General features: G+C 45.1%; 1 protein-coding gene across 4 annotated transcripts in view; it reads right to left on the bottom strand.

Annotated features, from left to right (window-relative positions):
• Positions 1 to 24,017, bottom strand: part of UBA1 (ubiquitin like modifier activating enzyme 1) — a 34,478-nt gene continuing 10,461 nt past the window's right edge. For all 4 annotated transcript variants that reach the window (XM_056540781.1, XM_056540782.1, XM_056540784.1 and 1 more), the window contains exons 2-26: positions 20,432 to 20,545; positions 20,255 to 20,313; positions 19,148 to 19,316; positions 18,864 to 18,998; positions 18,160 to 18,266; positions 16,036 to 16,126; positions 14,745 to 14,877; positions 14,544 to 14,641; positions 13,610 to 13,756; positions 13,346 to 13,522; positions 13,155 to 13,265; positions 11,927 to 12,007; positions 11,635 to 11,790; positions 11,249 to 11,414; positions 10,096 to 10,292; positions 8,161 to 8,225; positions 6,917 to 7,112; positions 6,750 to 6,824; positions 6,480 to 6,669; positions 6,301 to 6,389; positions 4,459 to 4,551; positions 4,057 to 4,248; positions 3,876 to 3,977; positions 2,922 to 3,022; positions 1 to 1,117 (exon numbers count right to left, since the gene is read on the bottom strand). In XM_056540781.1, the coding sequence (XP_056396756.1) occupies positions 982 to 1,117; positions 2,922 to 3,022; positions 3,876 to 3,977; positions 4,057 to 4,248; positions 4,459 to 4,551; positions 6,301 to 6,389; positions 6,480 to 6,669; positions 6,750 to 6,824; positions 6,917 to 7,112; positions 8,161 to 8,225; positions 10,096 to 10,292; positions 11,249 to 11,414; positions 11,635 to 11,790; positions 11,927 to 12,007; positions 13,155 to 13,265; positions 13,346 to 13,522; positions 13,610 to 13,756; positions 14,544 to 14,641; positions 14,745 to 14,877; positions 16,036 to 16,126; positions 18,160 to 18,266; positions 18,864 to 18,998; positions 19,148 to 19,316; positions 20,255 to 20,313; positions 20,432 to 20,545 (3,180 nt within the window). In that variant the 3' untranslated portion in view covers positions 1 to 981. The remainder of the gene's footprint in view (positions 1,118 to 2,921; positions 3,023 to 3,875; positions 3,978 to 4,056; positions 4,249 to 4,458; positions 4,552 to 6,300; positions 6,390 to 6,479; positions 6,670 to 6,749; positions 6,825 to 6,916; positions 7,113 to 8,160; positions 8,226 to 10,095; positions 10,293 to 11,248; positions 11,415 to 11,634; positions 11,791 to 11,926; positions 12,008 to 13,154; positions 13,266 to 13,345; positions 13,523 to 13,609; positions 13,757 to 14,543; positions 14,642 to 14,744; positions 14,878 to 16,035; positions 16,127 to 18,159; positions 18,267 to 18,863; positions 18,999 to 19,147; positions 19,317 to 20,254; positions 20,314 to 20,431; positions 20,546 to 24,017) is intronic.

The following is a 24,017-nucleotide window of genomic DNA, read 5'->3' as shown; positions in this document are numbered from 1 at the left end:
TTTTTTAAATTTTTATTTATTTATTTTATTTTTTTTCCAGATTTCAAAACACAGTATAAAGAGACATTTCTACAAGAACAGCAGTACTGTATTTGTCATTACACTAAAGCTATATCTTACTGCTCTTTAGCCCTCAGGTCACTGGCACGGGGTCTGAATGTTGTTAGTGTGGGCAAGGCAAAAAGAAAAATAATAAAAAATCGTAACTTGTATGCTCCCCATGCAGTTGGTATTACAAGTCAGAGCACCGCACTCTCCAGCTCAATTCTTCACAGCCGATAACCCTTCTTCCTCCTACGGCAGTGTTTCCCAACCAGTGTGCCTCCAGCTGTTGCAAAACTACAACTCCCAGCATGCCCGGACAGCCAACGGCTGTCCGGGCATGCTGGGAGTTGTAGTCTTGCAACAGCTGGAGGCACACTGGTTGGGAAACACTGTCCTACGGAATCGTATCTCATGCGGCTGAAGGGTTAAGCAAACTTGTGCACTACACGACTAACAGTACAAGGAGCAGGAAATGTCATTGGCGGCTGGAGACCCTCGGGAAGAGGCGCTGAAGAGACCGGACTGGTTCAAGGGGGCGGGGGAAAAAAAAAAAGTCAGGCCTTGGGAGTCAACACCTCTATAGGGGTGTTGGAGTGCGAGAACGGGGTGCAGGATAGGTTTGGGCTTAGGTGTTAATAATGGTCAGAGAAAATGATCACAAACCTCACACAATACCAGACGGGTGATAGGATTACATTACAATGAGATTCGTGCACCCCCCCCCCCCCCCGCCCCCTACCCTTAGGTCATGTTCCCTTCACCGCGCTGAAGGGTTAATAGCAGAACAGTCAAGCTTTAAAAACTCCCAGAATTTTTATTATAATTTTTTTTTTCCCCATTAAAGTTCCCTCGGCCCCTCTACCACCTGTGCCCATTTCCAATCTGCTCCACAGACCCCCTCCCCGATGTGCATTGCGGCTGGAGACGTGGTGAAGCTCAGCGGATGGTGTAGCGGACATAGGGGACCTCCACGTCTTCTCCATCCACGTCGTTGCAGCAGAGCTCGAACACCAGAGCTTTCACGTGTTTCCCGATCTTCTTCTTAGACACTTTTGTGACTATTTCGGTCATCCTGCAAGAAAAGGGAGACCGGAGAGTCAACAGGGGCAGCGCTAAAATTGTTGTGGTCTGTAAGAAGCTGAGTGATAAACCCCTAAAACTGCACCACCCCCCCCTAGTCGTCACCTAGGTCACTGAAACCACCACTGACCTCTTGGAAGCTGAATATATATACCACGGTGCCTATATAACTAAATAGTGACTACCTACTGCAGTGTTTTCCCAACCAGTGTCTCCAGCTATTGCAAAACTAGAACTCCCAGCATGCCCGTTCAGGCAATGGCTGTCCGGGCATGCTGGGTGTTGTAGTTTTGCAATAGCTGGAGGCACACTGGTCAGAAAACTGACTGGCCAAAGCAAGTTTAATAGGTCTGGTTGATATGTGTGGTTCTGGGCAAGATGTAATACCACTCACAACCAGGGGTGGTGCTGTGTTCTTTTCTATATAGTCACAAGGCTGCAATTTGTTATTGTGATTATGTTTTTGGTTTGTGATGTTTTAGGGAAAATTGGGCGGGTGCGGGGATTGGGACATGAGAGAGGTTTGTTTCTTTGTGAGGATACATTCGCAGATTAACTGAAATTAACTTGTTTTCTATTGCAGTATAACCCCTTTAAATCCAACATTGCTTGTGTTTTGGATACATGGTTTCCTGTATTAAATAGTTACTCCGATAAAAAAAAAAAAATAACATTTCTTTTTTTTAAATCACCTGGTGCCAGAAAGTTAAACATTTGTAAATTACTTCTATATAAAAATCTTAATCCTTCCAGTACTTATCAGCTGCTGTATGCTCCACAGGAAGTTGTGCAGTTCTTTCCTGTCTGACCACAGTGCTCTCTGCTGCCACCTCTGTCCATGTCAGCAACTGTCCAGAGCAGGAGAGGTTTGCTATGGGGAATTGCTCCTGCTCTGGGGACAGTTCCGGACATGGACAGAGGTGTCAGCAGAGAGCACTGTGGTCAGACTGAAAAGACATTTAAAACTGTGTTCCTTACATGATAAGTACTGGAAGGGTTAAGATTTTCAAATACAAATAATTTACAAATCTGTTTAATGTTCTGGCCCCAGTTGATTTTTTTATTTAGTTTTTCACCTTTAAAGGAGTACTCCCATGAAAAGAATTTTTTTTTTTTTATCAACTGGTGCCAGATTTGTAAATTACTTCTATTAAAAAAAAATCTTAATCATTCCAGTACTTTTTAGGGGCTTTGTACTACAAAGGATTTTTTTTCTTTTTGAATTCCTCCTATGTCACGAGCACAGTGCTCTCTGCTAACACCTCTGTCCATTTAAGGAACTGTCCAGTTCATCATATGTTTGCTATGGGGATTTTCTCCTGCTCTGGACAGTTCCTAAAATGGACAGCAGAGGTCAGCAGAGAGCACTGTGCTCGTGACATAGGAGGAATCCAAAAATAAAAACCATTTCCTCTGTAGTATACAGCCCCTAAGAAGTACTGGAAGGATTACGATTTTTTAATAGTAGTAATTTACAAATCTGTTTAACTTTCTGGCACCAGTTGATCTTAACAAAACATTTTTTCCACCGGAGTACCCCTTTAAGACTCCTTATTATGTTGCTAGCAGTGAGCCTTGTTTGCTTTGCATTACTTCATTTGTTTGCCATGTTATACGCCTGACTTATGCTACTTTATTTTGTGTTATCTTTATTTGTAATTACAAAGTTATTTAATAAAGATAGTTTATATATTTAAAAAAAAAAAAAAAAAAAACTTATTTGGTCGCTGCAGAAGCTGCAATCTGATCGGGCAGCAAGCATTTGAGCTTATGTAATAGAAATGGAGGATACTCACGGCAGTTCCTGACGTTCCTTCAGCTTGGCAGCCTGCATGAAGAAGGAGTAGAGCATGGAAACTCCTTGGGACAACATAGTGATCTCCAGCTTATGTTCTTTCTGCAAACAATAGGCATAATATGGTTTATACATAACTCCAGTCTCCTCCACCCTGAACTACTCAGAAGGTCAAATAATGGTTCTAGGTGACATTCAAGGGCCCCTACAAGTGGTATCACTTCTATACCCCACAGTGGAAGAGAGAATTCCAAGCACATAAGGCTGCATTTCCCAACGTGTCTCTCCAGTGGTTGCAAAACTACAACTCCTATCATGCCCTGACAGCCGAAGGCTGTCAGGGCATGATGGGAGTTGTAGTTTTGCAACCACTGGAGAGAGACACGTTGGGAAACCGTGTCATAAAGCAATAAAGAGTACCTCATGATCTTGTTAAAGGTTATAATCCTCCCAGGTCACTGCCCCCCTCATGATAAACCACCCCCTGCCTTTATTTTTATTATTTTTTAGTTTTCTACCTTGATATCGCTCTGTATTTTCTGCTCAGTCAGATTCAGACTGGGAAGGGGCGTTCCCCAGCAGGCGTGACATCATCTGAAGCCATACAGGGGAGAACTTCCTCTCTCACTCTGCTACACACAGCCCAGAGCAGTTCAGTGTGAGATGGGACATGATTGGCTAAGGCTGCACACCTCCCCCCTCAGCATTTCCTGATTTTGGACTTCTGCCAGGCCAGCAGGAGTCCAAAACCTGTGCATGAGATGGGGGAGGGGGATGGAATGGGGAGAATGTGCTCTGGACAAGTAGGGAGACACCTAGTGGACGCTTTATTTTATTTATTTATTTATTTTTTTTAAAACACCAAAGTACATTAGAAAGATTTCGTATTTACCATAAGTGCAATAGCAAAAATTTCTTTTAAATGACAGTGCCCATTTAATGTAAAACAACTCACCTTGAAGTAATCCAAGAACTGTTTCAACGTCATCTCGTCTCCATTGCTCTGGACACCCTTGACTTCAAACCGGTCCCACAGAGTCCATTCGTGTTCGTAGTACTGCGAGGAGTGAAGAAAAAGACACTCAGAGGAGATAAAGGAGAAGGTGCCAGGTCAGCGACCTTAGACGACAACTTACCTTGTGCTTCGGCGCTGCAATGGGCTCGGAGAAGCCAAAGAACGGGAGGGCCAGGTTCATGAAGCCGTTCTTGAAGGATTCGATCTTCTTGTGCCCCTGAACTATCTTGTAGAGCTCCAAACATACTAGGCCGACCACGGCTGCTGTGGTGGTAGCAATTGCTGGAATGATCTTTCCTGCTATCAGTTTGCTCTGCAAAAAAGGAGGCAAGAATAGAATTTACAAAACAGAACCCATCAGATCAGGTTTAGCATTGATCCGTTCTATAAACCACAGTGCCCTAGTGATATTACCAGGCCGGACACACTACATATCACTGTTGTAGATCACAACCGGCCCAGGGCACCGTAACATAAAACACCATTAGACCTATAAAAGCAGAGGACCCTTCGGGTGCCGTACCTTGTGACGGTCCGCAGGCGGGATGTCATAGTTTTCAGCTCGCAAATTAGAAGCAGCCACAATGAAGTCCATGTGAAAGTTTGTATCATCATCCTATAAAAGAAGACACGAGTTAGGCCGGGGTAACCCTACAATTTGACGATCCGATCACTGGATCCGGATTGGGGGAGGGGGAGGAGTGAAAACCAGGCGCTTGTGTATCCCAGTTGGACCTGGCCCCCTTATTCATTTGAATGAGCCAACCGGAGTCAGATAGGGACTCTGGTCGGCTCATTTTTTCACCGTATCCTGTTTTGTGACCGGACCTAAGATCGCGGCAGGTCCGGTCGGAAAACCTGATAGAGGGCAAAAATTAGCCGACCGGAGTCATTAATTCAAATGAATGAGATCGGGATCGGCTGGGATACTACAACTCCCATCATGCACTGATAGCCAAAAGGTCTGACCTACGGCTCTCTACCTGCTTAGAAAACTACAACACCCATCATGCCCTGACATTCGAAGGCTGCCAGGACGCAATGCAGATTGTACTACTGCAGCAGCTGGAGATGCACAGGTTGGGGTGTAAAGTGTTCCAGGAGACTATAGTAAAAGTTAGGGTGGTGATTGTTTAATTTGTTTGTTTTTGACCCCCTAAACTTTTTTTTTTAGTCTTTTACTTTTGATCCCTTCTATACTACACTGCCATACTTGTGTATTGGATTGTGTGTCTATGTAAGGCCCCTTTCACACTACTGTTATGATCAGGTAGTGCGACAGCCGGGGAGAAATAGCGGCGCCCGACTGTCCCCATTGACTATAATGGGGTCCATCCGGACCAGTTATTGCCCGTTGCGCCCTGTCAAAATGACGGCCGTAATTGACTGGACGCAATGGAAATGTGAATGTAGCCTTCGAGTGACAGCTTAGTAGGCACCCATACACAGACAAGCGTCAGCTAACCTCACCAGCTGACCATCTAATGTGTATGGGAAGTGTCCCGACAGATTGTGTCAGGGAAGAAAAACATAAGCCATAATGAATTTCCACTGCCCTATTCTGCCACTGCCAGAGAAGTCTGAAGGACACAAAAAGGTGTCTGGCGGCAGCTTATCCCTCTCTCTCCATTCAGAATACATGAGCGCTCGGTAAAGTCGAGTGTTCATTTGTATAAGGGGATTGGAAGAGATAGCTGAGTGTTGGTCCAGCAGCTATATTATGAGTATGGTTACACTAATAAATACGGCGCTGTGCACACAGGGGGAGATTTATCAAAACATGTCCAGAGAAAAGTTGCCAAGTTGCCCATAGAACAGTATTAAAGGGGTATTTCGGAATCAGAAAATGACTCCAAGATATATAGATTACTAATATATAGTCTTATCACATTGAACTAGCTTCAGCATGATTTGGCAAGATTCACCCGATAGGAGATTGTGTCGTCCTCTCATTGTGTGTTGTCTTCAGGTCCCCCTCATCTTCTATTGTCTCAGGGGGCGTGGCTGGATCTTGTCTCTGAGCTCTAGCCCCGCCCCCCCTAAGTGCTGTAATCATCTGACCAGCCCCTAAAGCTAAATCACCATCTCCCAGTTATATACATATTAATTCAGCAAGTTCGGGTAGAAAGAGGTGTGTATACAGCATGCTCCCTTGTAATAAGTAATGCCACAGGCAGAGGAGCAGACAGGGAGCACATACAGCAGCTTGATTCAATGAAACTTGTGCAATGGATCGTTAACATGTGGCAGCACTGCAGAAGAACAGTACACATGCGAATGGATACAGGATGCACCCAACAGCTGAATCCCCTGTGATCAACTACCAAAAAGGGGATTCATTGCAAAAGCATAGGGGATGTTTTACCTTTTCAAAATCAATGGGACACATTTTGAAGCTAGACAGACTTTCCGGCGTAGGCAGACACTGCTTCAGCTCCTCCAGACGAGTGTCATCTAAAAAAACAAAAGTCAAACAATTATGTCTTCAGTTAATGGCATCGTCTATCTCTATCTAGGGGAAAGTGCATAAACCCAAGATCATACCCATGGAAGCGTGTGCATTTTGCATCTCTTGGTCCGATACGTGGATTTTCACTCCAGATTTGGGGGCGAATTCTGCCACTTTGACAGATTTGAGTATATCTATGATGGTGGCTCTGTCTGTCGATCCAGCAATATTATAGGATTGTGCAAAGAGGTTAGCAGCTGCTACGATATAATCCAAGTGCAAAGGCTGCGGATCGGAACACAGTATAAATAACCCTATAAACTCAAGCAAAAGCCACATCCAACCACCTCTTGTTCCCGACTTACCGTGTTCGTATCAAAGGACAGTGGGTGAGGACATCTTTTGGGGCCCGACCAGAAGGGTGCACCAGAAGAGGTCAGCTAAACATAAAACAAAAAGCAGTGCTGTAAAAATACTGATACTCTGGCATCCAGCATACGGATAAAAAGTCACATGATCAATGGCTGCAAACCTGTTCTGGTGGGAAGTTGTGCAGGAGCTGACGGATGTTGTTGGAGTATTGTGTATGCCAGTGGTTGCAGGCCCAGGCCACGCAGTCTGTCCAGGACTTGGGCCTGTCGTTTATGAGGCTTTTGTACACCGCTTCAATCACCTCCAAGGGCTGAGAACCGGGCAGCTTCAAGGTCCTCTCCATGAATTTCGGGTCTCTGAGGGCCAATGAAAATAGTAATTATGAATACAAGTACTTTAAATTCCGTTCTATAGGTTGACCGTGAAATGGATGAATCCCGCACACTATCTGTTCTATTCTTCCCCAACCAGTTTCTAAACTACAATACCCAGCATGCTCGGACAGCCTTCGGCTGTCCGAGCATGCTGTGTGTTGTAGTTTTGAAACAGCTGGAGGCAAACTTGTTGGGAAACCCTGTTCGATTCTATTTGAGTCCAAAAACTCCTCCTTCCCCAGCTTTAGTCACTACTCTATTCATCATCTTGTGCAGTCCGCCATCTACTGGACACTTCATGTAATTGCAGGATAATACACTTAGAGGGGGTTAAAATATACTTGCAAATAGGGATCAATCGATATCGATTTTTTAGGGCAAATACCGATAATCTGCGACCTTTCAGGCCTATAACTTATATCAATATTACGGACCCCGGGAACAGGTAATTATAAAACCGGGGATGGGGGGAGGCAATGGGGCGGCGGTCTCTGGCCGGGGAGGCGGGGCATTATCTGCAAGGTAATTTCCGATACCGATAATGTCCAAAATCGTGAATATTGACCGATAATCGATCGATTCCTACTAGCAAAGCTGATTAATGATGACTGATGGTATGCAAGAGGGGAGATAGGCAGTGTAAACCCCCCCGTGATGCTGCTTATCTTAGAAGAGCCAATACATTAGATGGCTAATAATCCACCCCATTTGTCAGTGTTTGGGTGGGTGATGGTTCATAGATATGGAAACCTTTGAAACTTGCAAAAATCGGCAGCCTAAGAGCGATGTCCCTCCATCTGTGGCTCTACTACTGTTGCAAAACTACAACTCACGGGCATAACTGTCCGGACATGCTGGGAGTTGTAGTTTTGCAATAGCTGGAGGCACCCTGGTTGGGAAACCCTGTTCTGTTCTATTTGATTAATTTCGAATTAACAAAACTTTCAGGACAAGACACATAGATTGCATTATACATAGTGCAGGGCCCGAAGGAATAGACCACGATGACAGCTCAACATTAAATACTCACGTTAAATACTGATTGACATTTTCTGCTGGTTGCTTGAAGAGTCCCTCAAATTCATCTCGAGCCCACTGAGGATCAAACAGAGAAGATTTGGTCACTTCCAAATAGAACTGTAACTTACAATTACCTTTATAATCAATTAGCTGGATGATTTTTATTTTAATCAGATGTTTATGAAATGTTTATATCCCCATTCACATCGCGGCTGCTTTCATGTACAGCCACCTATTACATGTTTTTTTATTTGATTCTAGTAAGAGGGTTTCTTGGCGTTCACAGGACATTACATAAATTTCTAGTTAGTGGGGGGGGTCCAACCTAAAGGGAGGATTGGTTCCCCCGGCAGTAGAACTTGAGACAAGTACAAACACGTGGCCATCTTTCTATTCCCGTTTTGGTTGCGGCAGTCACCTCACCAGGCAGATTGAGGGTCAGGGCACTACAAGCAAGGTGAGAGGCAGAACCCCTTTACTTACCAGAAATCCTTTAGATATACCATAAGGCAATGTTCACACGACAGAATTTTTTCTGAAAATTTTCTGTGGACATTCCGCAAATGGCACACGCCGGCCAGCGCTCGGAAATATGCAATCAACGCTTCATTCACATCGCCAAAGGTAGGCATTAGGATGCCAGCAAAAATGTATTTAAAATATACCATGACATGCCCATTCACATTAAAGGAGATCTACAGCCCTAAATACTTATCCCCTATCCGCAGGACAGGGGATAAGTGTCTGATCGCAGGGAGTCCGAACACTGGAACCCCCACGCAATTTCCTGTAAGGGGCCCCGACTCTGCCGCGGTTCTCCCGTGCAGGAGGAGGAGGAGTGTCTGCCGCAGCATGACGCTGCGGCCGACACGCCCCCTCCATGTATCACTATGTGAGATGCCTCCCCGCGCCTCTGCAGTCTTCGTGCCTCCCCGCGCCTCTGCAGTCTTCGTGCCTCCCCGCCTCTCCCATAGAGCTGTATGGAGGGGACACGTCTACCTCATGTCGGGTCCCCGTAAGGGAGATTGCGGGGGGTCCCAGTGGTCGGGTCCCCCCACAATCAGACACTTATTCCCTATCTTGCGGATAAAGGATAAGTGTCTAAGACTGCAGTACTCCTTTAAATCGAGAAAACTATTATACTACTGATTTTTTTTTTCTTCTTTTTGTTGCTTTTTTTGCTGCAGAACTCAAAAAAATGAAAAGGGCACACCATGGTATACACCTGAATACTTAACGGAAAGCATTCCTGTGTATACCTCAAAAGTATGATGTAAATGGGGCCTTGGGCTAAGTTTCCACTTTTTTTTTCTTACAGTATTTGGATATCTGCCACTGCAGTTTTTGAGCCAAAGCCAGAAGTGTATTCAAAAGGAATAGGACATATAAAGGAAGGACTTGCACGTCTCCTCCGTTATGGATCCACTTCTGACTTTGGCTCAAAAACTGCAGTGGCAGATATCCAAAATCTGCCAGAAAAAAACCAAGTGGAAACCTAGCCTTATAGTGGTTTTCCAGGAAGCAGAAAAGGCCCTACCTGTTCAGCCTAAGAGAAAGATTACTGCTCCGAACCAAGGGGGCAGGGCAAGTCATGATGATCGGGTGAAGAAACCTTGTGATATCCAGTAGGTGCGTGATGTTGCGGCAAAACCATGCATCTATTAGCTATTCCAACACCATGCCCGCGTGCAATATTCCTGACTGGCACCCGTCTCCTCTCGTCTTGTAGCAGTTTATTTACGAGACAACCAGAGAGCAAAATAGGTAGAACCTTTTGTGCCCACGGACAACACATTCAAATCCCAAGTCTCCTTTACCATGGTAACCCTTGCAGCCTCTAACATCACTATTCATGCGGATGTTAGTTATACATTGACAACTTTTACACATTATCCCAAGCAGAGCAGACCAGGAAATATTTTACTATGTGTCAGTATGCAGCTACCTGTAAAGTATGTTCAATAGCATTAGGGAAGTTTTTCAGGGTACATATTGGTATGGACTTTTCTGGGGGGTCCTGGCTTGAGCTGTAAGACTCTGTGAGGAAAGGTATCACAACTTGGACATTCCCTTTGGTTCCCAATGTTCCAGATTCCAGAAGTGGCTTGCGGTAGTACACACAACGCCGGTCCATGTACATCCCTATGAGGAAAAAAACAGAGAAATCAGTCAAAATGAAAAAAACAAAAACCACGATGAAGGCAAATGTAAGGACTAAACTGAATGGTGCAAAACAACTTTCAGCGACTTAGTAAGTGGAAACAGTCCTCAAATATGAGCGTGTGCCTTGATATTGACAATCTTTACTGGTACAACGGTCCCTCGAGTTACAATTTTAATTGTATGCTGAGAGCATAACTATGGAAACCTGGTAATTGACTCTGAAGCCCCAAAATGTCACCCAAAAATAGGAAAAAAGTCAGGATTAAAGAATAATAATAAGTAGATAACTAATATAGATAAAGCAATTCCTTCCATATAAAAGTAATGAAGATCTGCTGGGAGCTGTAATCACTGTCTATGTAGAGGACAGGAGCTTCATCCGGGTCCTGTACAGTACATGTAATATGGAGCCGTCCTCACCTGGTGTCCAAAGGAGCAGCTAACCCTGGTACAGGTAAAGAGTACAGAACATGTAATACCTCCCTGTACTGTGGGGGGGGGGGCGCTACCAGATACCAGTCAGTGCATGCACTTCAGTAATACAGAACATGGGGGGGCGGGATGTATGATGTTGCTGACAGATGTACAGAAGCATGAGACCACTGAGGTCTTCTGCTTCTTGGTGCTGCATTGGGGGCCTGGGCCCCTTACTGGGGTATTGGCTGTACACCCCCTGATGGCGACCCTGAGTACAATGTAGGGCCAGCACATAAGCCTGGTTGTCCCCTATTGGGAGTGTTTTGTCCCCTCTTGTTCCCTATTGGGAGTGTTTTGTCCCTTTGTGGGAGTGTCCGCGTCCACTATTGGGAATATCCCCTATTCGGAGGCTGCAAATACATTAAGTCTCATGTGACTCTGCCGGGGAATTAAAAACTGTCCCCTATTGGGAGGTGTCCGCTAAGGGAGATTTCACTGTATTAGTATAGTCAACTTACTGGCATCCACATTATCAAGTGCATTGGTGACGCCATCTAGTGCTTCGAAGAAATCATCATCGTAAACCTTTTCAGTCTCCGTTCCCACACGATTCTGGTGCCCTATGACGTTCAAGTTTGGGTTCATCTGCTTCACTGCTGCGGCTGCCGTTTCAGATTTCATTTTCTGTAATTGGACAGGAAACAGCAATGTCAGCAAAACTGGAAGCCAAAAGAGACTCTAAAGCAGTGTTTCCCATTCAGGAAGTTTCCAGCTGTTGCAAAACTACAACTCCCAGCATGCCCGGACAGCCGAAGGCTGTCCGGGCATACTGGGAGTTGTAGTTTTGCAACAGCTGGAGGCACCCTGGTTTGGAAACACTAGCCTACAGTAAAGCGGCACTTACCGTAACATCCCAGGGTCTGAAGAGGAACTGTCTGTTCAGATTGGACTTTTCTATGGTGTCCATGTCTGTCACAATGACCTCGCCGCCTTCTCCTGCCCCTAAACCTATCATGGCAAAGTTTTTCAGCAGCTCACAGCCAATGGCGCCAGCACCAACCTGGAGAGAGACATATTGTTTGAATTTCACACCGAATTTGGAAAAGCCCCGACAGTGGTGAATTAAATTCTTACATTTACATCCAAGTAGAACATGGACCAACTGTGTCTAGAAAAATAGAAGTGATGTCACATACCAGAAAGTACTTCTGTTTTCCAATTTTCTCCTGGAAGTCAGATCCAAACACAGCAATTTGCCCATCGTAGCGAGATTTCTTCTGTTTTGGGGGGGGGAGCAGAACAAGTATTAGGAAGACGCTGAAAGGTGTTTATCCAAATGAAAAAGCAACCAATACTAAAGAAGTCCTCTATGTGTATAAAATGTATCTTTATTTTCTTCCCTTTGCCTTTGCTATTAGTCCTGTTTTCTGTCTATTAATTCACACTATGAGATGATTGGCCCTAATAACATACGAACGTGTATTATGTATGCACAAACATTTATTTTTGTTCTAGTTGCTGATACAGCATTATGTATCATGCGTTTTTAGTCATTTTTATGTATTTTTTTTTATACTAATATAATATGATAATATTTTGATATAATCTTTGTTATTTGGTCTCTTTCTTTGGCGTTTATACAGCAGAAGTTCAAAACCAATTCCCTTCAGGGCATAAAGCCCCTCCGGGACTGAGCCCTTTACTAGGGTTACCCCTTTAAAATATCACTTTTATTGATTTACACTAAAATTACCCCAATATTGTGCATAAATAATAAAAAAAAGTGTATTAAAAACACAACCAGGATATTGGAATCAGGTCCTATTCAGACCAATAATCAACTAGGAGTATTAGAGGATCATATCACTGTTATTCCTTATTTCAGGGTCAATATATTTTCCCCTATATTTGATCCTCTGATTCCTCCTCTATTCAATTCCTGGTTGATAATTAAAATACAATTCTCCTTAGCATCCCACCGACGTTTCGCCGGAAAGAACCAGCTTTATCAAGGTGTGGGATACTAATGCCGGGTTCTGACATTCACACAGGTTTAACACTCCTGTTTGTAGGCATTACCAATGCTGGCGTATAATGTGGCCTATGGGAATATGCTGTGTCACAGCTCCATGTGTTGTTTCTTGTCTCGTTGGGTTCTTTACCTATTATAACAAACATCATATTCACAACCTGATTCTGAGATCCTGGTTGTGTTTTTAATGCACAATTTTTGTATTTATGTACAATATTGGGGTAATTTTAGTGTAAATCAGTAAGAGTGATATTTTAAAGGGTTAACCCTAGTCAAGGGCTCAGTCCCGGAGGGGCTTCATGCCCTGGTTTTGAAGTATAATAAACCCTGGGTACTCGATGGGAGATTTTGTTATAATATACAGCAGAAGAGCCCAGACGGTGAACACTTACAGGACTGCAGTTCTCCTCTGTCAGCAGAGAATCTTCATTTTCTTCAGGCAAACATTCTAGGGCATCAAAATACAACCACTGCATGATTGGTGTGAACTTCCCAGACAAGGCCTGCAGGCAGAAAACCAGTCAGTACAACCAATGACAGCATAGTGACTTGTAAGAAGTAGACAGCGGAATGCATGGGATACCTTCATGGCTTCCTGTGCTGCTAAGCCCCCCACGAAAGCGTTAACTGGCGCGAGGTTTCCGGTGGCCTGGAATGCCAGCTTCTTCAGAAGGCTTTCTTTCAGCTCCTCCTGCTTTGCAGATCCAGATAACTTCTCGTTGATTTCTTTGGTAAGGGCCAGCAGCTCAGTGGCATCAGCCTGATACAAAAAAAAAAAAAAAAAAGTTAATCATTTAAAATCTTTACAAACTTACATGCAAAACACACAAGAGGCGTGGGCCCCGACCTCATTACGGGGCTTGGGAAGGCGTCCGTTCTTTTTCTGGAAAGCGTGCAGACCCTGGAATCCCAGGTGCAACTGGGACGGATGGTCAAACTTTGCAAAGTCTGTGATGACAAACTCTGGTTCCTGGATAGATTCCTTTAAGGGTTTCTAGAAGAAAAAAAAAAAAAATTATATAAAAAAAAAACTGAAAAATAAATACCGTATATACTCGAGTATTAGCCGTTCCGAATATAAGCCGAGGCCCCTAATTTCACCCCATAAACCTAGGAAAAGTTATTGACTCGACTATAAGCCTAGGGTGGGAAATGCATCATATCCCCCCCCCCCCCCCCCCAAATGTCATCATCCAGACCCCCGTCACCATCCCCATCATTACCGCCTGTCAATCTCTTTGTCATTTTTTTGTTTTCTACTCCCCTCCCCAGTTGTTGCTTTCTCGGTGGGAAGCTGAGTCCAGTGAGCTGGTCCGGGCCACCCATCTTCGGCCATCTATGCTGCAGGAACAGTCTGGTGGGGAGGGTTAGTCATTCTGGGCTGTCCATCTTCACCGGGAGGCCCTCTTTTCCTCACCGGGCCGGCAAAGGACTAGTGACGTTGCGTTGACGACGCGCAGGGACGTCCGTGAAGATGGACAGCCCGGAACGACTAACCCTCCCCACTGGACGGTCCCTGCAGCATAGATGGCCGAAGATGGATCGCCTGGCCCATCCCCTCACAGCTAAGTCAGAAGTGGTTTTTGTTCACTCGAGTATAAGCAGAGGGGGGCGTTTTCAGCACGAAAACTCTGCTTATACTCTAGTATATACGGTAAAAAAATAAAAGTACACACTTTAAAATTAACAATAATCATATAAATAAATTAAAACAAACATTTAAATGAGGGTAACTTTTCTCAAAAGAGGTAACACAATATAAGTGCTGAATCTCCACTTACAAAGCTAATTTTTTTCGGCATCTTTACTTGGCTGACGATGCCCCCGCGGATGTAGTCTGTAAACTTTGTCGTGTCGCAGATGCTGAATGTGTATGGTCCTGCAAGGAAGGAACAAGGACAATGATACTCTCTATATACAAACAGCTGGGGGCAGGTTACTGTGAGGGGAATGGGGAAGAGAGGTGGGAAGGATGATCATACCTAGTACTTTGATTTCCACAGGATCAGAGTTGTTCAGCTCGGTCATGCCTTGTAATTCGGTGAACGTTACGTAATCGCTGCTTTCGAAGCCGTGACGAGCCTCGTCCAGGCAGGTGACCACGCCCGGGTTATCCTAAGAAAACGAAAACCATTGTATCATACTGTAATGTTCTCCAAACACATGGACAAAACACGTCCTTCTCTCCAGCCATGCTTCCGCTCAATTTACCCTACGTCTACAGTGTATTTCGGAGTATTTCCCCTACAACGCATACAAAGGCATATACATGCTACAGTATAGACCAGTGGTCTCCAACCTGCGGACCTCCAGATGTTGCTTAACTACAACTCCCAGCATGCCCGGACAGCCAACAGCTGTCCGGGCAAGCTGGGGGTTGTAGTTTTGCAACATCTGGAGGTCCGCAGGTTGGAGACCACTGGTCTATACCGTCCACAGGTACCCATTTTTTGTTTGGGATGTCCCCGTATGGCATTGTGCAGCAAATTATGCTATTACATTAAGCCAGTGAGTCACCGACTGTTGCAAGACTACAACACCCTGCACGCCCGAACAACCTACTGGGAGTTTGTTTTGAAACAGCTGCAGGCACACTGGCTTTAAGGGGTACTCCCGTGGAAAACTTTTTTATTTTATTTTTTTCAATCAACTGGTGCCAGAAAGTTAAACAGATTTGTAAATTACTTCTATTAAAAATATCTTTACCCTTCCAGTACTTTTTAGGGGCTATATACTAAAGAGGAAATGCTTATTTTTTTAGATTTTAGTGCTCTCTGCTGACCATTTTAAGAACTGTCCAGAGCAGGAGAAAATCCCCATAGTAAACATATGTTGCTCTAGACAGTTCCTAAAATGGACAGCAGAGGTCAGCAGAGAGCACTGTGGTCATGACATCAGTGAAATCTAAAAAGAAAAAAAACATTTCCTCTGTTGTATATAGCCCCTAAAAGGATTAGGATTTTTTAATAGAAGTAATTTACAAATCTGTTTAACTTTCTGGCACCAGTTGATTTAAAAAAAAAAAAAAAAAAAAAATAGATATAAATATAAATAATATAAATAATAATAATAATATAAATAATAATAATAATATAAATAATGTTTTCCACGGGAGTACACCTTTAAAACAGGATTCACTGACAAATACAAGAGAAGAAGAGAACACCTTTTCGGCCTCTGTCCCCAAGCACCGAGTGAATACAGTGCAGTAAGGTGAAGGGGGGGCTCATACATATTAACAATAATACATTTCTAGATATTCAGTGTTCATACCTTTGTAATCATGGAAATCATGGCACTTAGGGGCTGCTCTCCGTTGGGATCCAGTACGACCATTTCATCACCAAAGTCACAGAACAGTTGCCTGTACCAGAGGAAATTCAGAGTTGTTCAGTACATGAAATAGGATCAGAATATGATAAACCCCTCAGCCTTCATCTGATATTTTACAGTAATTCACACCAGAGACCTTCAGAACTGCGACATTCTTGAGCATTGGATAGTGAAAGGCCTGTGCTGTACTTTTAAGAGTATGCCTTAAATACACTGCTCAAAAAACATAAAGGGAACACTTACACAACACAATGTAACTCCAAGTCACTGACACTTGTGTGAAATCCCACTGTCCACTCAGGAAGACACTGATTGACAATCAATTTCACATGGAACAGACAACACGTGGAAATTATAGGCAATTAGCAAGACACCCCCAATAAAGGAGTGGTTCTGCAGGTGGTGGTGACCACAGACCACTTCTCAGTTCCTATGCTTCCTGGCTGATGTTTTGGTCACTTGAATGCTGGCAGTGCTTTCACTCTAGTGGTAGCATGAGACGGAGTCTACAACCCACACAAGTGGCTCAGGTAGTGCAGCTCATCCAGGATGGCACATCAATGCGAGCTGTGGCAAGAAGGTTTGCTGTGTCTGTCAGCGTAGTGTCCAGAGGATGGAGGCGCTACCAGGAGACAGGCCAGTACATCAGGAGACATGGAGGAGGCCGTAGGAGGGCAACAACCCAGCAGCAGGACCACTACCTCCACCTTTGTGCAAGGAGGAGCAGGAGGAGCACTGCCAGAGTCCTGCAAAATGACCTCCAGCAGGCCACAAATGTGCATGTGTCAAGGGTGGTATGAGGGCCCGACTCCACAGGTGGGGGTTGTGCTTACAGCCCAACACCGTGCAGGACGTTTGGCATTTGCCACAGAACACCAAGATTGGCAAATTCGTCACTGGCGCAGTGTGCTCTTCACAGATGAAAGCAGGTTCACACTGAGCACATGTGACAGAGTCTAGAGATGCCGTGGAGAACGTTCTGCTGCCTGCAACATCCTCCAGCATGAACAGTTTGGCAGTGGGTCAGAAATGGTGTGGGGTGGCATTTCTTTGGGGGGCCACACAGCCCTCCATGTCCTTTACAGAGGTAGCCTGACTGCCATTAGGTACCAAGATGATATCCTCAGACCCCTTGTGAGGCCATATGCTGGTGCGGTTGGCCCTGGGTTCCTCCTAATACAAGACAATGCTAGACCTCATGTGGCTGGAGTGTGTCAGCAGTTCCTACAAGAGGAAGGCATTGATGCTATGGACTGGCCGCCCCTTCCCCTGAATCCGATTGAGCACATCTGGGACGTCTCGCTCCATCCACCACAGACTGTCCAGGAGTTGGCGGATGCTTTAGTCCAGGTCTAGGAGGACATCCCTCAGGAGACCATCCTCCACCTCATCAGGATCATGCCCAGACGTTGTAGGGAGGTCATACGGGCATGTGGAGGCCACACACACTACTGAGCCTCATTGGGACTTGTTTTAAGGATATTACATAAAGTTGGATCAGCCTGTAGTGGGGTTTTCCACTGTGATTTTGAGTGTGACTCCATATCCAGACCTCCAGGGGTTGATACATTTGATTTCCATTGATAATTTGTGTGTGATTTTGTTGTCAGCGCATTCAACTATGTAAAGAGGAAAGTATTTCATACAATTAGTTCATTCATTCAGATGTAGGATGTGTTACCTTAGTGTTCCCTTTAGTTTTTCTGGGCAGTGTACATTTACCTAGAACACTGTGTGTATTTGACACTGTGGATGCACCAGACAGCAGTCCATCTTGTGCTGATCTGCCACTACTTCAAAATGTACCCCCTATATGCAGAACTCCTGTAATTTGCAGAACAGGACCCAGTCTCTTCCTGTGCATGGCGAGGTGTGTTGGCAAACACTCCAAGCATTCTCTATAGGAGCAGGACCCAGTTCTGAAGATTACGGGTGGTCCCAGAGGTCAAATCCCCACGATCAGACACTTATCCCATATCTAGTGAATAGGGGATGTTTTGAAATATAGTACCAAATTAAAATTAAAGATTACATAAGCAGTAGAACTGTACAATAACCACTCACCCGAACAGACCCCTGGTGTCAGCTACAATGAACTTTATATTGTGACCATGGCAGAAATCTCCCACTCGTAGCTGTTCGTCTAGTGTTGAATTGGTGAGAATCACAAGCTGAGGACAAAAATATGTAAATAAAATATGTGCCATATATACATTTCCATATACACACACACACATATATATCTAAATATGCAATGTACAAAGCTGGAGTTAGGCGCTATACCCACAAACAGTACTCATCCGGTTGGGTCTGCATTGTAACTCTAATTTAAATGGGCACTGTCATAAAAATTTTTTTTTGCTATTGCACTCCTTATGGTAAATAAAAAATCTTTCTAATGTACAAAAAAAAAAAAAAAAAAGAAATTAAGCTCTATGTTTTAAAAAGCTGCCACTAGGTGTCTCTACTTGTTCGAAGCACATTTCTCCCCCCCCCCCCCCATCTCTTGGAACGCCCCTTCCCAGTCTGTGAATCCGACCGAGACTGAGCAGAAAATACAGAGCGATATCGAGGTAGAAAAGTAAAAAATAAAAATAAAGGCATGGAGTGGTTTATCATGATGGGGGGCAGTGAACGGGGGGGGGGGGATTATAACATTTAACAAGATCAGGAGAGGTACTCTTTAAAGGACCCCAAGCAATTGACATTTTCTTGAAGACAACACATTACAAGATATAACACTTGCATTTGGTCCTTGTGAGACTTACCTGAAAGCTGGAGAGGAATTCATCAGTCAGGGGGCTGCTGGAGGCAGATACAGGCACGTAGGTGTTCAGCTCGGCCAGTCTGGGGTACGCTACCTCCGCTCGATTCTTGCCAAGGTCTTCCTCACGGAGGTAGAACTGTCACAAAACAACAACACAAGGCTGAATGGGGAATATGAGAACAGGGGCCCCTTATCCCTCAAATTAATGGAGCAGCAGTGTGCCTGCACAACTCCCATTTTAAACTCTATGGGACTTCCAAAGATAGCCTATAGCAGTCTGCTGACCTGGGAGGAGAGGTCTCCCCATTCAGTGTTTGTCTGGTCATGGACGGTGACCGATTTAACACCTCCTAGGATAATGTTCTTTGCAATCTCCACACCGAGACCGTTCATCCCTGAGACGAGAACATTGGAGTTCTGCATCCGCTTCATGGCCTCGTGGCCCAAGACATACCTGAAAAAATGGAACGGATGTCAATGAGAGGAATAAAAAATATCATACATTAAACCATACAGTGCACTCAAAAGAGTTCAATATGTACGTCCACATACAATGGTGCCCCCATCATGGGTTCATACTGTATTCTAATCTAAAACTCTAACTTTACCTCACCCCCAGCTGTCTACTTCTGGATCTCTCTCTCTCTCTCCAAAAGTGTCCAATGTTGCAGTAACATCATGTGGCCCTTGACCACTGCATGTGGCTCGCTTTTTGCCTACACATGCCAGTCACCAGTTAGCAAACGCCCCCTTCAAGCGGAAGAAAGTGACTGGCTTGTGTTGGCACAGAGCAAGATTTGGTGTGCCATAGTAGTATCATTCCAGATCCCAGGACAACTCCTTGTGTAATGTTCAACAACATTGCATTTAAATAGAACCTGTCATTGTGAAAAACTTCTCACATGTCACAAGTTATTCAGATCTCAACCGATCCAAACGAGCCGAGAGAAGTCTGCGCTGCTGCACACTTTCCCTGCCTGTGTCATGTGATTGAGACAGACAATCTCAGACCAGTGATTTTCAACCTGCGGACCGCCAGATGTTGCAAAACTACAACTCCCAGCATGCCCGGACAGCCGTTGGCTGTCCGGGCATGCTGGGAGTTGTAGTTTTGCAACATCTGGAGGTCCGCAGGTTGAAGACCACTGTCATAGACCTACATGGCGAGTTTGTCTCAATCATGTCACATAGTCTAGAGAGAATGCGCTGAGCACAAACTTCTCCTGATCCGCGGAGGTCTGAACACGATGACCCCTGCAAAATCAAAACTTTTGACAAGTTGCTGGGAAATGTCAAGAGTTTTTCTTAAATAAAGTGGCCATTTAACACCAATATTCTCTGATATGGCAGCATATGGAGGCACCATTGTCTACACGGTCTGCTCATACTCACAGCTGACGAGAGTACAGCCCCTCATCGATCTCGACGTCATTCCCGTTCCGAGCCATGCCCTGAAAGGAAAAAGAAAAACGTATGGTCAGCACTCGATCAGCACTTGACCTCTAACGAGTAATGAAGCTGTCGGGGAGGTAGGGTTGGGGGGGGGGGGGGGGGGGGGTTCTGGCTTACGTTGGCTGGCGCTGTCCGCTCTGTGCTCACAGAATTGGAGGATGCGCAGTTTGAACCCGTCTTTGTATCAGATCCGGCCACGCGACGCTTCTTAGACACCGGCGAGCTGGACATCTGCAAATAAAAAAGGGAAACAGATCAGATTATAGAACAGCCGCATCCCACCCCGAACAGATAACATGAGAGATACCAAATAATAACCCCCCCTCCTCCTCCTCCTCCGCACGACAGCTGTGACTTTCCCACCCAAGAGCAGAAACTAAGGACAGGATCCTAACAGGGCCGCAGAGCGAATTCTCCTCTTTCAGCTTTAACCCCTTTAGAACACAATAGTTTTTTTTAACCATTTTTCATTGGTTTGTTCCAAAAGTTACTTTTCTCATTCACCCAGTATAAGGACTTGTGCCTGTGACGTACTGTTGGCAAAACTAAACCTCCTCCCGGCACACCCCATTGGTTCACAGGAACGGTTCGACAGCTACTTAGTACATAGAAAGTGCAGGGTATGAGGAGGGGGGGGGGGGTGTTAAAAAAAAATTTATAATAAAAAAAAAAGCAGATGCCGCAATAAACTGGTCGCCGCAGGTCCGACTACTCCAACCCTTATTAAAAGGAGTAGTCCAGTCCTGAAAAACGTATCACCTATCCTAAGGATCGGGGATAAGTTTCAGATCGCGGGTGGTCTGACCGCTGGGACCCCCCGCAATCTCCCATACGAGGCACTGGCAGCCCGGAGGAAGGGGGTGTGTCTACCACCGCATGAAGAGTTGGCTGCCATGCCCCCTCAATACAACTCTATGGCAGAGCCGGAGATTGCCAAAGGCAGGTGGTCGACACGACCACTTCCCGCGGGCTGCCGGGGCCCCATACGGGAGATTGCGGGGGTCCCATTGGTCAGACCCCCCACGATCTGAAACTTCTCCCCGATCCTTAGGATAGATGATAAGTTTTTCAGGACTGGACTACTCCTTTAAAAGGGGTTCTCCACTGCCCTGCCTTCCGGAGTTCCGCTCGCAGCGTCTGGCAGTTTATTACTCCAAACGCTGTGTGCGGGCTTCCGTGTTCGAGGCCGCCCCTTCGCGACGTCACGCCCGCCCCCTCAACGAAAGTCTATGGGAAGGGAGCGCGACCGCTGTCATGCCCCCTTCCCATTGACTTTCGCTGAGGGGGCAGGCGTGACGTCGCGAGGGGGCGGCCTCAAACACGGAAGCCCGCACACAGCGTTCGGAGTAATAAACTGCCAGACGCTGCGAGCCGAGCTCCGGAAGGCAGGGCAGTGGAGAACCCCTTTAACCAATGGGGAAAACCCATGTCCGGCCATAAGGTTCACCAGCAAAATCACACACATGAATGGGCGAGGAGCCGCACCCAGCAAATGTCTTCTCCATTTTGGACCATTTGGGCAGTGTTGTCCCAGCCGCAGCACTCCAGCTGTTGCAAAACTACAACTCTCAGCATGCTCGGACAGCCAACGGCTGTCCGAGCATGCTGAGAGTTGTTGTTTTGCAACAGCTGGAGGGTCGTGTGTTGGACAAGGAGGAGACTCCCGCCCATATACAGATGTCACCAGCCCCAGGCAGCGGAACACCGCTAAACCCAATGATATAGCCGAAATAGTGACTACCTGCTGACCTGAGGGTGAGTGTAGTATTCTCAGTATCCCTCCATCTTCACCTCCTAAGAACTTTCATAAAATGCAATAAAAAAAAAAAAAAAAAACTTTACTAAAACTTCCGACCTCCTGATATTTATACAGTACAGTTTCATTTTGTTACCCAGCCTGTCAAGAAGGCATGCTGGGAGTTGTAGTTTTAACACAATTGGAGGTGACTGTGCTAGAAGGTAAATATAACAGCGGCTACAGCACCCGCAATGACCTACAGAACTGACTCGGGTCACGTTCACACTAGACTGATTTGTTGCAGTAACGCCTTGTCATGCATGTTTAGGAGGTCGCTTCTGCAGCGGACAATGTCACATGCACAGGAGAGTCATAGGAATATCTGCCACGTATGACCATATATGACCCCAGTTCCTGCTGTTCTTCTATGGACGCCCTAAGGCTCCGTCTGAATTACCATTAGAGGTTCTGTCTGATCTGACGGGAAGCACGGCGCTATTCAATGGATACACCATGACCAGCCCTTTATTTGTCAATAGGGTCTGTTGGATGTTTGATGGGTCTGGTGCTGCCATTACAACAGGAGCAACGATTGTGGCTTGAACAGAACATTAAAGGGGCACTCCACTGGAACAAAAAAAATTTTAAATCAACTGGTGCCAGAAAGTTAGACAGATTTGTACATTACTTCTATTAAAAAAAAAAAAAAAAAACTTAATCCTTCCAGTACTTAGATGCTGTTATGATCCACAGGAAGTTCTTTTCTTTTTGAATTTCCTTTCTGCCTGACCACAGTGCTCTCTGCTGACACCTCTGTCCATTTTAGGAACTGTCCAGAGCAGGAGCAAATCCCCATAGCGAATCTCTCCTGCTCCGGACAGTTTCTAAAATGGACAGAGGTGTCAGCAGAGAGCACTGTGGTCAGGCAGAAAGGAAATTCAAAAAGAAAAGAACTTCCTGTGGTGCATAACCGCAGATGATTTTTTTTTTTTTTTTTTTATAGATGTAATTTACAGATCTGTAACTTTCTGGCACCAGTTGATAAAATAAAAAAAAAATATATATATAATTTTTTTTTTCCAGTGGAGTACCCCTTTAACTCCTTAACGACCAAGGACGTATATTTACATTCTTGCCCGGCATGTAACTGAAGCCGGGACGCTGGGCTAAAAGCGCGCTGCAGCGATTGCGGTGCAACGCGCTATTGACCCTTTAGACGGGGCGTTTAAAGTTGAACGCCGCGTCTAAAACGAAAGTGAAAGCTTCCCGGCTGCTCAGTGGGGCTGATTGGGACCACCGCAGTGAAAATGCGGTGCCCTGATCAGCTGGGACACGAGTGGAGGTCCTCTTACCTGCCTCCGACGTGTCCCTTCGCGATTGATTGCTCCAAGCCTGAGATGCAGGCTTGAGCAATCGACCGCCAATAACACGGATCAATGCAAAGCTATGGCTTTGCAGTGAACAGTGTATAAGATCAGTGTGTGCAGTGTTATAGCCTCCTATGGGAACTACAACACTGCAAAAAAAGAAAGTTAAAAAGTTAAATGTCATTTAACCCTTCCCCTAATAAAAGGCCAAATCACCCCCCTTTTCCCATAAAAAAACCAAACAAAAGAAAAAATAAATATAAACATGTGGTATCGCCGTGTGCGTAAACGTCCGAAATATAAAAATATATCATTAACTACAATGTCAATGGCGTATGCGCAAAAAAATTCCAAAGTCCAAAATAACGTCTTTTTGGTCACTTTTTATACCATGAAAAATGAATAAAAACCGATCAAAACGTTCGATCAATATAAAATGATACCGCTAAAAACTTCAGATCACAGCACAAAATATGAGCCCTCATACCACCCCGTACGCAGAAAAATAGAAGTTATAGGGGTCAGAAGATTTTAACAAGACAATTTTAAACGTATACATTTCCGTGCATGTAGTTATGATTTTTTCCAGAAGTCCGAC

Source organism: Hyla sarda, chromosome 9 (assembly GCF_029499605.1).
Source record: "Hyla sarda isolate aHylSar1 chromosome 9, aHylSar1.hap1, whole genome shotgun sequence".
Taxonomy (NCBI): domain Eukaryota; kingdom Metazoa; phylum Chordata; class Amphibia; order Anura; family Hylidae; genus Hyla; species Hyla sarda.
Note: the sequence above shows the minus strand (reverse complement) of the source record. Positions and strands in the feature narration are given on the sequence as shown.